Source organism: Periplaneta americana, chromosome 11 (assembly GCF_040183065.1).
Source record: "Periplaneta americana isolate PAMFEO1 chromosome 11, P.americana_PAMFEO1_priV1, whole genome shotgun sequence".
In the NCBI taxonomy this organism is placed as follows: Eukaryota; Metazoa; Arthropoda; class Insecta; order Blattodea; family Blattidae; genus Periplaneta; species Periplaneta americana.
Window position 1 is genome coordinate 150,050,168 of NC_091127.1, and position 13,903 is coordinate 150,064,070.

Below are 13,903 nucleotides of genomic sequence, written 5' to 3' on the forward strand. Positions count from 1 at the left end.
TCACTACAGAGAAGAGCACAACGTTACGTTCAGATGCATGGACAGCATTTTGAACACCTGCTCTAGGTAGAGCTCAGTTAGAGATGTCTACACGTCTGTTCTTAGTTTGTGAGGAATCTCAACAGAAAATGTGCATTATCTCGACAACGATTAATATGCGGACCAATGTGTTATTGGAGCTTCTTGGCTTAGGTTAGTTTGTACATTTCATCTGTAAATTATTGACCATCACTTTTGAAACACCCTGTATAACAAAATGTGTCTTCTATGAATTAATTTTTAATGCTTTTTAAAAATAATTATTAAACAATTTGTGTCATTTGCAACTGTAGGCACCATGCTTAATCATCAACCTGCGCAATTTCCATTCAGTCAACAGTAAAATGAACAGAAAACACTTCAGTCATGCAAGTATTTGTGGTAAAGAAGTGAAAGAGAGAAAGAGAAAAATAGAGGAGACAGCCACACTAACCAACAAAAGACTCTCACCGGTTTTAATAAGTGGCGGCTACGGTCAATGACAAACTGACAGAACCGTGGGTCGTGCGACCCAGGAAAGTTGAGGCCTTTCATCTGATGTGAGCAAATGACAGAGAGAAGAGAGACACATACAATAACATAGCACAATCCGCCATGGAAGTCAATGGAACTTCTTTATAATGTTCATTGATCTACACAACTAAACTTCACAGTAAGAGAACACTGAGACTCGACATCTTAATTTAAGTACTGTGTGTACACAATATTGACAATTGTAGTACCCTAATTCCCTATCTCAATATCGTGTCAGGAACGATCTAGTTTAAACAATGATGGTGGCATGAGCTCTGCGCGATTTAAACAAAACTCATGTAGAATGAGAGATTTTTGTGTCAAGTAAATTACACATTTCTTATATTAATTTTGATTTAAAAAACTGTACAAAATAGAAATGACATTTATATTAATACAGTAGCGTGCAAATTAATCCGAACACGACATATTTTTACATTTTCTGTCATTGTTGGCCTCACAGCTGCTCATACCGCTTTAATTGACATCTGTAGTACGTGTAATTCCATTGTTGAAGGTCTGTCGTTATTATTTTTTTTATAATATGTGACATTTTGCCTGTCGTTTTGTACTTATAAGCATTTCAGTTGTGTTGAAGACTTAATACTGCAATCCTGTGTACATTCTGTCGTCTTCACATGGATACAATTCCACGAAAACGGTCTAAAATTATAACATTAGCAGAGCATTCTTCTATGACACAGAGGCAAATTGCTGCAGAATGTCACATCGGTTTGGCTACTGTTAATTCGATCATAAAACGATACAGGAAGACTGGATCCATCACACCCCAGAAAAAAGGAAACTGTGGCCAGAAAAGGAAGACTTCACCTGCAGATGATCGTTTGTCAGGAAAAGTAAATTAAATCCTAGACTAATTGCTGTCGACTTAACCAGCGAGTTAATGGCTACCACTGGGGCGAATATTCACGTCACAACAGTACGGCGTAGGCTTTTGGAAGCTGGACGAAGGGCTCGTAAGCCTATTAAGAAGCACCTGCTAACCCCTGTTATGTACAAAAAACGCTTAATGTGAGCAAAATTACATCAACACTGGACAGTGAATGACTGGAAGAATGTACTTTTTTCCGATGAGTCTCATTTCGAGGTCCATGGCCACTGTGTTTCTTACGTACAGAAAGGATCCAAAAAAGTAACAGCAGCTCATCTCCAACAAGCACTCAAATACCCCCCTAAAGTAATGTTTTGGGGTTGTTTTACGCATGAAGGGCCTGGAGCATTAATACCTATCAAGGGAATGATGAATTCTGACAAATATATTCACTTATTGGAAACCAGAATCGTACCCCAGCTGCAAAAATCATTTCCGGATGGCAGAGGTATGTTCCAACAAGACCTGGCACCATGCCATACGTCTCGAAAAACTATAGAATTCTTCAACAAGAAGAATATTCAGGTACTCCCCTGGCCAGGCAACTCACCCGACATCAACCCCATTGAGAACTTGTGGTCAATTTGCAAAAGAAGAATGCAAAAAATGGATTGTTCTACAAAGGAGAAGATGATTTCTGTCCTCATTGGTGTATGGTTTCGCAATGAAGAAATGAAGAATATTTGTGGGAAATTAGTGGAATCCATGCCAAATCGTCTCAGAGCTGTTATTAGGAACAAGGGAGGCCACAGAGATTACTGAGGTTTGTCTTAGATCCTTTTTTATCCCGTTTGAGTGTTTTTGCATAAGCAATTACGTTGTTCGGATTAATTTGCACGCTACTGTATGCTAGTGAGACACACAAACAGATCGAATTATGACAAATACTTTCGGAAATAAATTTAATAATTATAAAATGCTGGTGAAAACTGAAATTATTAGATTATTCTTCAGAACTTACTGATTTAACAAATATTTAAGTCTTAATTCACAAACATTACGAATTATTTTATGAGCTAAAAATGTTTATAAATAATGCTCAATACCTTGCCATAGTTTCGACAATTTATTATTGCATTAAACTGAGAATTGCATAACAAATTAAATTGTCCAACAATTCTCCATTACCACACTAGCAATAATATTAATTAAATTGTAAATGTAAGTAGTATGCTGCATTATAGATTTACTGTGCTTGTGGAATCTGAAATCAACAAGAAATTCTACTGTGCAATTAACTTGATATATTAGTTAGTACTCATTTCACATTATAAAGAAGAAACCACTGTCAGTGCAATGAATTCACAGGGTATACCGTACAGACTGTATACTATAATCTTTCAAATTTCTGAACTTTATGAGAATATCCAAGACATTAGATATTAACTGGTACCAAAGTCAAACTTTCCGTCACTTGTCTTAATTTATTCAGATTTTAAATCTTCAAACTATTTTAAAAAATGTATATATTTTTTTACAAATATTCCTACAATTAACAAATACTTTGACTTCATCTGAGGAGCAGGAATACATTATGTTTCATTTAACACTTCTTCCTTATTCAAAAAGAAAATTATTACCAATGACTTCGAATAAATCGTCATTTTGTTACTTTTGTTCAAGGAATTTAAATATAACATTTTAACAAAATCCGTCCCTCAGGTTAGGATAAAAGACGACAGTACACTGAGAAAGAGATGGAAACAAACTGAGACAGACAGAGAGAGCACATGCCATAAAAATAATTTTCGGTATTGGGAAGGTTGAAAACGTGTATTTTCGTGAAAATATCGAAATATATATTGCACAGCATCACAATATTTCTTCGATACTTCGTATAATTAAAATATAAAACATTATATGAAACTTTGTTCTATGTTACTAATGGAAAACAACTTCAATAAGTGTATGAAACAACAAAAGAACATAATTTATCTGTAATTATAAAAAAGAAACTTGATCCAAATCCAAATAAATATTGTTAGCTAGATTCATTTAATACAAAGCATGCACTGATGCATGCTCGTTTCAAATTTTTCACTGTGTATAACTGAGAAAGAAATATAATAAATGTTAGTTGAAAAACAAGTTACATTTTTAAAATAACAATTTAAAAATGTAATTCAAGTAACTATAACTTCTCCATGAAATGTTTTTCACATTGTTGTGAACCACAAAACTCAAGTATACTATAATAACTTATGAGATACGGTATTCTAAATATCTGATCATTTTTAAGTGCACACAAATCATCAACTGTAAACGTAAATTCAATATACTGGGTGAACCGTTAGTTATGTACTTAATTTTAATGGATACTTCCTTTAGTAAAGAACAACAAAACAGTCCAGTACCATTTTGCTATTTTGGACAGTCTTCCACAAAAACGTGCAATTTAAAAAAATTGAATTGTGCCATTGTGCAATGTTATAATCAGTAGATGACTGGACAACAGTCTGTTATGTCCCAGTAAACACCCCATGACCAGACGTGTTTTGAATAGGGGAGTGGAAGGTCATTGCCATGTAAAGTTGTTTTTAATGTTGTAAGAAAAAATACAGATGATGTACTGTTTAATTTTTATATTTTAAACGTGCAGAGAGAATTTGCAAGCAGTATTTTGCTTTTCAACTAATTAGAAGTAGTTGCTTCCCACTTCAATTTTTAAAGTAGTTTTTTTTTTTACTTGGTTGTTAAACGACGCTGTATCAACTACGAGGTTATTTAGCGTCGATGGAATTGGTGATAGTGAGATGATATCTGGCGAGATGAGGCCGAGGATTCGCCACAGATTACCTGACATTTGCCTTATGGTTGGGGAAAACCTCGGAAAAAACCCAACCAGGTAATAAGCCCAAGCGGGAATCGAACCCGCAACTTCGGATCGGCAGGCAAGCGCCTTAGCCGACCGAGCTATGCCAGTGGCTTTAAAGTAGTTAACTGGTAAACTGGCTTAATTAAGTTTCAAGAGTTGTCTTTAAACGCAATTATTTGTGAACATTTTTTGTTCTCTGCACCATTGCTCTAATGTACACATAAGCTTATTAAGTATCTGTTGACTCCAGACAATAACACTTACAGTTTTGTCATGATTCTGTACAATTTAAGATTGCCCTGAGGAACGAAAATTTGCATTTGTTCGGATCAAATTCCTACAAATTTAAGGGACAAAACTAAATTTCGTTAAATAATTTAGCATCAGAATTCGTCACTCTCTTCACTGGAGATATGAGAATTTTTTCTCGAAATGTAAGGAAAACGAGAAAAACTTATTTAACTTTTCTGTGTGACATATCTCAAAGATTAACCTTACGAAATTGACTTCCAGTTCACCCTGTATACAGGCTGATTCATAAAGCATCGCCTATGCATTGAAAATCAGTTTTACAGGTCATTTTGAGCAAAAAAATGTCGTAAGAACATAGGTCCGATAATCAATATTTAAGGAGCTACAGCTGTTCGAATTCTAAGAAAGTACAAGCAGTTGTGAGCAGAATTAAAGAGAATCAATCAAAAATACACAGAAAGATTATTGAAAAATAAGCTGAAAATAAGCATACTTCAGTTTGAAAGAAAATGTTTTTTCAAATGTTCCTCTTTCCACTTCAATCCACTTGCCTGCACAGATGTGAATCGTGTGAGTAGCATTTTGTAGCTTGGTGCAGGTATGAGTGCAGCAACTTTCACAATATGAACAAGTAATTGTTTTCCTGTTTGTACTTTCATCTGGTACACAAAGTCTTTCAACCATCCCCAATGGAAAAATCTAAAGGGATTAAATCTAGTGATTTGAGTGGCTATTTTCGTGGATTACTGTCCAAGGAAATGTTAAATTAAAATTAAATTAAACTATGGTTTATTTAAAGACGCAATTGCATAGGTTTTGTCCCGCAGGAATTCTTTTATATGCCAGTAAATCTACTGACATGAGCCTGTTACATTTAAACACACTTAAATGCAATCGACCTCGGCCGGGGTCGAACCCGCAACCTCGAGCATAGAAGACCAGTGCTATACCAACTACACTACCGAGGGCAACAAAAGGAAATGTTCATGTAAATGAGCTGTTATTACGCGATAAAAGTAAGGAATGAAGCATCATCATGATAATACATGTCACCTGGTCTCTGGGACATCTAATGTAAGATTGTGTAATGTGGATGTTAGACCTACTCATCGACAGCTGATATCATCAGACCTGATCTATCCTCTCCCTCTCCCTCTCCCCATATTTCATGTCCAGCAGAACTCCACATCCCTACAGATCCCATTGTTTGTATTAAGACGCAAGTACAAGTTACAAGCCTGGTTCACATTATGGAGCTTTACAAATAAGTGAAAAACTAACGATCCTTGTTTCATATGGCACTTTTTGCTCAAAATTATTTTTGAGAGGAGGGGTTATTTTACGACACTTTATCAACTGTTGTGGTTTATGGTTATCTAGCGTCTGAATGATATAAAGGTGATAATGATGGCAAAATGAGTCCAGGGTCCAGCACCGAAAGTTACCCAGCATTTGCTCTTAATAGGTTGAGGGAAAACCCTGGAAAAACCAACCTCAATCAGGATTTGAACCAGAGCCCACTCATTTCAAGGTCAGGCATGCTAACTGTTATTTCACAGCGGTGGACTACTGGGTGTTCATTTCGAAGTGTGTCATGACGTCACTGTTGGTGAGTCAGCGATTTGAAGTGAGCTTCAGCTTTTATGTCAGAGAAGTTGCCTATTAATCAAGGCGTTCAATCTGAACTTGAGAACGTGTACGGTATAACTTGAATGTCGTACAACAGATGGCGGTCTATATGGTCTGTGTGACCATAACCTCTTTCGAACTGTGTTTTGCGCGGGTAAGTCGTACCCAGGGTATTTGTTATCATCGGTTGCGTACGGCAACATTCCACAACGCAAATCAAATGCTCCGTGTCCATGTTGACCGTCGAAGTTAATGTCAACAAATACTGTACGTAAGTAATCGTCTTAACCCTCTCCCCACATCCCGACAGTAAAAAAAAAAACTCACCTCAGTATGTGTTTCCAAACAGTTCACATTCCTGCCACTACCGGCGTTACGGTACGTATCGGTAAGTACTCTTCAGAATGAATGCCGTACTTGCCAGGCAACTTTTCTGGCACATAGGTAATACGCTTCTGCAGAAATGTAGTAAGATTGAATTCTCTAGGCTCATCAGCTAGCCATATGACGACATACAGCGAGCCATAACACACTTTGAACTGAACACGCAGTAGAACTGATTTCTAAAGCATGAGTCATATGTCATGAATAACTCTTTATACGAGGGGGATCCAGGAAATAACGACCGTTCGCGCATACCTGCCGCGCAGCTGACTCCCCTTCCTTGTTTGAAGGTCAACTGGCTTCCTTCACATGTGTTCTCACAATGTTGTGAGTACTGGTTGCAACAAGTCACCATTGTGCATTTTGTGTTACTTCAAAATGAACGACGTGATTGATAATCCTGCCAACTGTGAGGTGAGGAATGTGACTCGATTTTTGAATGCCCGGCATTTGAAACCTGCAGAAATTTACCGGCTATTGAAAGAAGTGTATGGTGATACTGTAATGAATGAAAGAAATGTGAGAAAATGGTGCAAAATGTTCAACAATGGGCGAACAAATGTCCACGATGAAACTCGACCCGGACGCCCATCACTCATCACAGAAGACCTGAAGACTAAAGTGAACGACAGAATCTTGCAAGACAGGTGCACATCACTCGACGAATTGCATATTGCCTTTCCTGACATTTCTCGTTCTTTGCTTGGTGAAATTGTGTCGCAACATCTTGGCTACCACAAAATCTGTGCCTGCCCGCACACTGTTGCTTCAACTCGAGAATTGCTGGATCAATTCGGTTGGGAAATCTTTGATCATCCGCCCTATAGTCCAGACCTTGCTCCTAGCGATTTTCACCTTTTCACTAAGCTGAAAGACTTTCTGGGTGGTACGCGTTTTGGAAGTGATGAAGAGTTGAAGAAGACAGTGAACACCTGGCTTAATGAACTGGCGGCAGAGGAGTATAACACGGGAATTCTAAAGCTAGTGAACAGATACGACAAATGTTTAAATGTAGGTAGTGATTATGTAGAGAAGTAAAGGAAGCTTCAGTTATGTAACAGACTTTGTTTTTTCAAATAAATATTTTTTTTTAATTATTACAACAAAACGGTCGTTATTTCCTGGATCCCCCTCGTATATAGTATTTGATAATAATATAATTGAAGGGCTCAGAACCAATCATTTTTGTCAGGATCCTCTTAATATCAACTCTTATTTACTCATTTTGAAATTGTGGGTTAGTCGCCTTTGGCTATGAGCCCTTCAATTAACCCAGTACAACTGGTGCTGGAATGGAAAAACAAGAGGGGATGAAACTCTTTAGAGTTACTTCTACATAGTACACTAATGAATTTTTCTGAATGGAAGAGACAACCTCTTGTGTGCTTTATTTATTAGTAATACAAAATGGGAAGCAGGGGGGATAAGGTTCCTAAGGAGAAAAGCTTCTCATTCTCACTCCTGTCTGTTAATTCACACCCATCTCCTCAATTTATACTCCAATTCGAAATATTCTACTAGCCTATAGGAAACTATGAATTTTCAATTTCATTCAATTTCAGAGTTTAGTGATTTTGTAATGAACTGTTCAATTTAAGAGCATAATTTCTGTACTCTTGTACACAGTTTGTTGGTCACAGTCTGTACGGTAATTAATATCTTGCTATTATGCAACAGCAAAAATGCAGTGTGAGAAGTTGTTAATAGGAAGCAGCATGTGGCAATAACAAAACAATGCAGTGGAAATGTAATTTACCTATGTTACTGTAACAAACATACTCCATTAAAAGCGAAGTGGTATGTGGAAACATGTATGCACTTTTCCTTGATAACAATCTAAATCGAAATTAAGAAATATTCTTTTCATTTTACATACTTAATATTGTGTTTCTATACAGCTACAATGAAGGATTCACAAGGTTATCATATCCATTTTATGTAACAGCGCAGGAAAACATAATATATAATATCTAATATTTTATGAGATAAAGCAACAATATCATGAAATTTAATTATTTTTATGACACTGTCATAAAGGTGACATAATGTGAAAGTTTCTCTGCCTCTAAAATAAAGAAATGAAAATTCCAGGAAATAAATTTTCACGAGGACATCACAGACGTACGATAATCCCTACTTATTTCTACAATACTGTCAAATATAGATCTATCTTTAAAAGACGAGCGAAATTTCTTGTCACTTTAAACTTTGTGTTTAATTGGGATCTAACTCAAATTCATATTTACGCATACATACAAATATGTTTACACCTATTTTATACGTAAAATATTTCTCACTGATGTACACACTCATACCAGGGTTCCAAAAATTAAATCTATAAATTTTATTATATTTGCAAGGTCTACGACTTCTTAACTCGATTTAATATAATTTTATTCCAGTTGTAACGAATTTCTACATGAATATTGAACAGTCGACTTGAAAGTAGACTCAAGATCAACAATTCATATTTCTTCATTTCAGTCTGTAACTACAAGAATGTGTGTGTGCAAAAATGTTCTCTGCATGAGATTCTAAATTTTTTAACGTAATTGACTTGCAATATACTTTTCGGTTATTTCAGCCATTTACAGGCAAGTAATAGTGTCCAGGATAAATTTTTTTCTCACATCACTAAATTATCTACATGAGGCATATATATACAGTAATAATGTATCAGTATGATATAAGATAAAAACTTGAGACAATACAGAATAAATAAAGGTGACAGACACACCAAAATCATATAAAGGGGAGAAAATCTTCAAAACACATATTATTTCAATTGAAGATTTGCAAAAATTATTAGACATTCGCTACAGTCACATTTCTTAATTAATATCACCACAAAGATGATCGTCATCGTAATCATTGCCATTATCATGAACTATTTAGGGTTAGACCATGCAGTCTGTTTCTGTGAATCTCTATATATTTTTTATCATTCTATTGATACTTCAGTCATCCACTGTCTTAACTTCTCCTAGAGAATAACAAAATGCTAATTCTAGGAACCTGTGACCTTCAATGTTTTGTAAATAATTTTGTGCGAGATCGTGCGTATTTGCTTGTTTTCCGCACAGAACCAATACGCGGTAAGTGTGAAATACCACATTCAGTATTCCCAACGTAACACACACAACAATTTCCCTCTTCTTACCGCTTAAGCGCGACATTCATTTTACTGCTTTAGGCTTTTAACATATTATTTTTAGAGACGTTTAACATAGTAATAATTATAAATTGGAAACTTACCACTGCAATTTCACCTAAATTGCACTGTTAATTATTGTTTTTAAATATTTGCAAAAATTAAGTAAAGTCTACTACTCCACGAAACTTATTGCATTCCTGATACAAGTAACATTAAGGAAGCCGTGAAAAAATCAACAAGATTCCAGATGCCGATGTTATTACTGCAATATGTTATATAAATGATATTGTTAAAATATTAAAATGAAAAATAAATCATTACATAACCCTTCTGTTTGTTTTAAGTTCGCATTTATAGACTAGGGGAAAAAAAAGACAGACGTATATCACGGCCTGCTGGAGTATAGTAAACACAGAAAACATTTTATAGCAACAATGTTGAAGAAAGATATTTTGGTTTTCCGAAGTTGCCGTCATTAAACAGAAACCAACATGGAGATTTCATTGCAACTAATTAGAAATTCGTCTTTCAGGTATGTAATAAACGATCTTCGCACAAAATAATGTACGATACACGAGCGGTATGTTTGTTTTCATGTTCTCGGATATTAAAAAAGCTCAACTACGTTTCGCTTTTTCAATCTTTTCCTCGAACATGAAAACGTCAACATACCGCTCTTGTAACGTATATTAATATTTCCAACTTGCTGGTATTCTTGACTATACATGAGACCTAACGCTTCCCTTGAATGTTGGAAAAATAAGACCTTTATGGAAAATATGTATCATCAGTAAAATGACATATACTTCCTCTTTATTTATTTTATACAGTAATTCTAACTACTATCAAATGGCGAGTACAATGGTTGCTTTCTAATCCTTTTCTTGGACTATGCTAGCTTTGAGGCAATTAAATTATGTAAAGTTATCGAACAGTTTAGGTCCTGCTATCTTTGTAAATTCGAACCAACTATTTTAAATGAAAGTCGCCAACCATTTAGAATTTACTCCCTACTTTATCCCCATACCTCTTAGTCCAGTTGATGGCAAGAGAGACAGTCTACAACAAAACTAGGGAGGTTCAATTTTCCAGTACAGTACACGTACTTGTCACCTCTTTTGCATTAAAATAAAAGCAAATTTTGAGTCTAATTTCATAAAAGTAGTGAGAGAGAATGTCTAATAAGCTACGTGGGTAGATATTATGTGTAATGTTAAAGGAAATTAACCTATAACACTAATAATGTCTTTTTTTTATTTCTTCCACACTTACTTTTTTTTATTGTGCAATGGCAGCACATAGATTTTGCTAGTACTGTGAACCTGAGACCACTTCATTTGTCAGAGACAATCCAGAGTGCACCAAAGGCAGTGGCTCTACATCACACTTGTAATGAATGATTATGACGACAATGATGATGATGGAGAATTGTTGGAATGTCACAGTGGAACCAGGGTACCAGGAGTAAAACCCCTCTGTTGTCTATACCACGGGCTTTCCCAACACACAGCACTGCATAATGATAGTGATTAATGGAGCAATGGTAGAATGTCAATAGTGGAAACAGGAATACCTTGCGAAAACGTACCACTAAGCACTGTCTTTGCCTACCACAAATTCCATTTCAATTAATTGGGATTCCAACCTGGGTTATAAGCATGAAAAGCAAATGCTCTAGCCATTTGGTTAACCGTGCACTGAGATTTAAAAAACGTTGTCTACTAACATGAAAGTAAATGACAGACAATAATATACACTACAGTATAAAAAGTTCTACAAGCACTATCTACTAAAAGTTGGGTTAGATTAATTTTTTCCAAGTCATCATCATCGTCATCAGTTTCATTGCCATTGCCATTATGACAGTCATAATCACTATCATAATTGGTCTGTCAGTGCCACCATAGTCATCAATTTTTGTAGTTACTGTACGTTAGTTTCACACTAAGTTCTCGAATTATCTTTATGCAGCATCTTCATACTCTATTTAAGGAATAAGTGGAAAGTGATTGGTAATTGTTTTACAACGTCAAGCACTTGAAAGTAGGTTCTTGATTCTTCTCAAGTGTCTTGGCCCAATTAATAAAGATTTTAAATTTGTACTTACTTACTGGCTTTTAAGGAACCTGGAGATTCATTGCAGCCCTCACATAAGCCCACAATTGGTCCCATCCTGAGCAAGATTAATCCAGTCTCTACCATCATATCCCACCTCCCTCAAATCCATTTTAATATTATCTTCCCATCTACGTCTCGGCCTCCCCAAAGGTCTTTTTCCCTCCGGCCTCCCAACTAACACTCTATACGCATTTCTGGATTTGCCCATACGTGCTACATGCCCTGCCCATCTCAAACGTCTTTTAAATTTGTATACTTGTATAAGTATATTAGCAGGTTTGCTACTCATAAATGACAAAGGACTAATGAAATTAAGAAATTACCACTTCGTGTTTTCATACTTCTCTGAGAGATCTCTATAATAATTGTCATCATAGTAATATCTGTTAGTAAGAGTAAAAAATGGAGTAATGACATGCCTGGACATAGAAATCTTGCTTTTATTCACGAACGAAGTCTAATGAGAAAGTAAAGAAAAACTTTGTGTCTCATTACAGACTTTTTATGCATCTCACATTTTAAACGGGTTGAAGACAGTACGATGTAAAACTATACGTAAAACTAGGAAAATGTCTGATGCACATATAGGTATTTAAATTACTTTTCAGACGTATTTAACTTAATAAAGAAAATGTTATGGACGCATAACTGATATTACATGACAAAATGTTATCATGCGACCAATATTTGGATATTTCTTAGCCTGTGAGTCCTTCCATTATCTGATAATCTCTTACTGTCGAAATGTTATCAGCAGTGTAATTATTTTAAGTTAAGCTTATACAAATAACACGAGAAATGTAAAAAAATAAGCATTCACCAACTTACCACAGAAGCTCCTCTTCCTGTCTGACCACCCAAGCCAGGCTGAGGGCTGGAGGGATTGCTCGCATAGTTTTGTACAGTGGACGAAGACTGTGCCAGCATTGGTCTGTCTGCTGCCGTTTGTATTACGAGAAAACTTGATGCTGGAAGAGTCTCAGGTTCTCTGCAAAATAAATCACTTCTATCAATCAATCTTCTTAATGTATACAGCTGTTTGCTGACAGGTCCACTATAGTCCACTGCAGTCTTTTCAGTTGTTGTTTTTCATAAGAAATGAGAGGTATTTTGATCAGTGTTCATTATAGATGCCTGTTGCTAGTAGCCAGAGTTGGGGTGTAGTCAATATATACTGCAGGGCTGTGTCTTCTGGAACTAGTACTCATGATTTTAATTGACTTATTTTGTGGTTTATGTATGGACAGTATAGAAGAATATGTTCCAGATCTTCATCATGATTATTACACCACAGACAAGTAGAAGTGTCAGAAAGGTGAAATTGGTGTAGGTACAATTGAGTGACAATGTGACCTGTTCTGGCTCTTATTAAAAATGTTTGAACATGTCTGGGCAAGTTTTTGTAATATGTAAGAAAACAAGACTTTTTCACTGAAGCCCAACTGTAGTTCCACGTCACAAAAATTGCGGTGCATGGAGAGTTTGGAATTTATTGTTTTGGTTTTATTTTTAATATTATATATTTACTTGAATGGTTTTAATCATGAGTTATTTTTTAGAACAGTTTTTTAACATTTTCCGTTTGTGAGGGCACGTTGGGTTTATCTATTTTGGTTTGTATAATTCGTAGATATGGTAATGATTTTCAATCATACGGTATGTTATATTGCAATGTTAAAATTGTTAATATATTTAATTTTTTTGATCCCTTTATGTTTGTTAACCTCTAAGGAAATTCTCTAGCTCCGCCTATGTGAATGGGTGGAGCAGAATTCCTGCACAGAAATAACATACGTGCTTCGGTACATCACAATAATGTGATCAAAAAAGTTATGAGCTATAGTTGCGACGCTGTTATTCCCGGCGTGACTCCTCCTCTTTGCTTACGTCTTAGGAAGTGAAGGCTCTATAAAGTCTAGGTAGGTAGTATCATCAGTCATTTTTGTTATTTCGTTGCCGAGCTACCAGACGAGAAATCTATTTCCCCACATCATTAAACATTATCATGTCATACCTCCTATGACAATAAATCAAATGCACTGTAATTCAGCAAATAATTGAGCGGCAAATAACGTCTTCGTGTGCTTTCTGCGAACGCCAACGAGAG

General features: G+C 35.7%; 1 protein-coding gene across 4 annotated transcripts in view; it reads right to left on the bottom strand.

The window, feature by feature from the left end:
- The window catches only part of Rbcn-3A (rabconnectin-3 alpha), a 190,436-nt gene that overhangs the window by 22,507 nt on the left and 154,026 nt on the right, over positions 1-13,903 (bottom strand). For 3 of the 4 annotated variants that reach the window (XM_069840227.1, XM_069840224.1, XM_069840226.1), the window contains 2 exons: positions 12,625-12,784; positions 490-573 (listed from right to left, as the gene is read on the bottom strand). In XM_069840227.1, coding sequence (XP_069696328.1) covers positions 490-573; positions 12,625-12,784 — 244 coding nt within the window. The remainder of the gene's footprint in view (positions 1-489; positions 574-12,624; positions 12,785-13,903) is intronic. The other variant, XM_069840225.1, reaches the window with a different exon arrangement.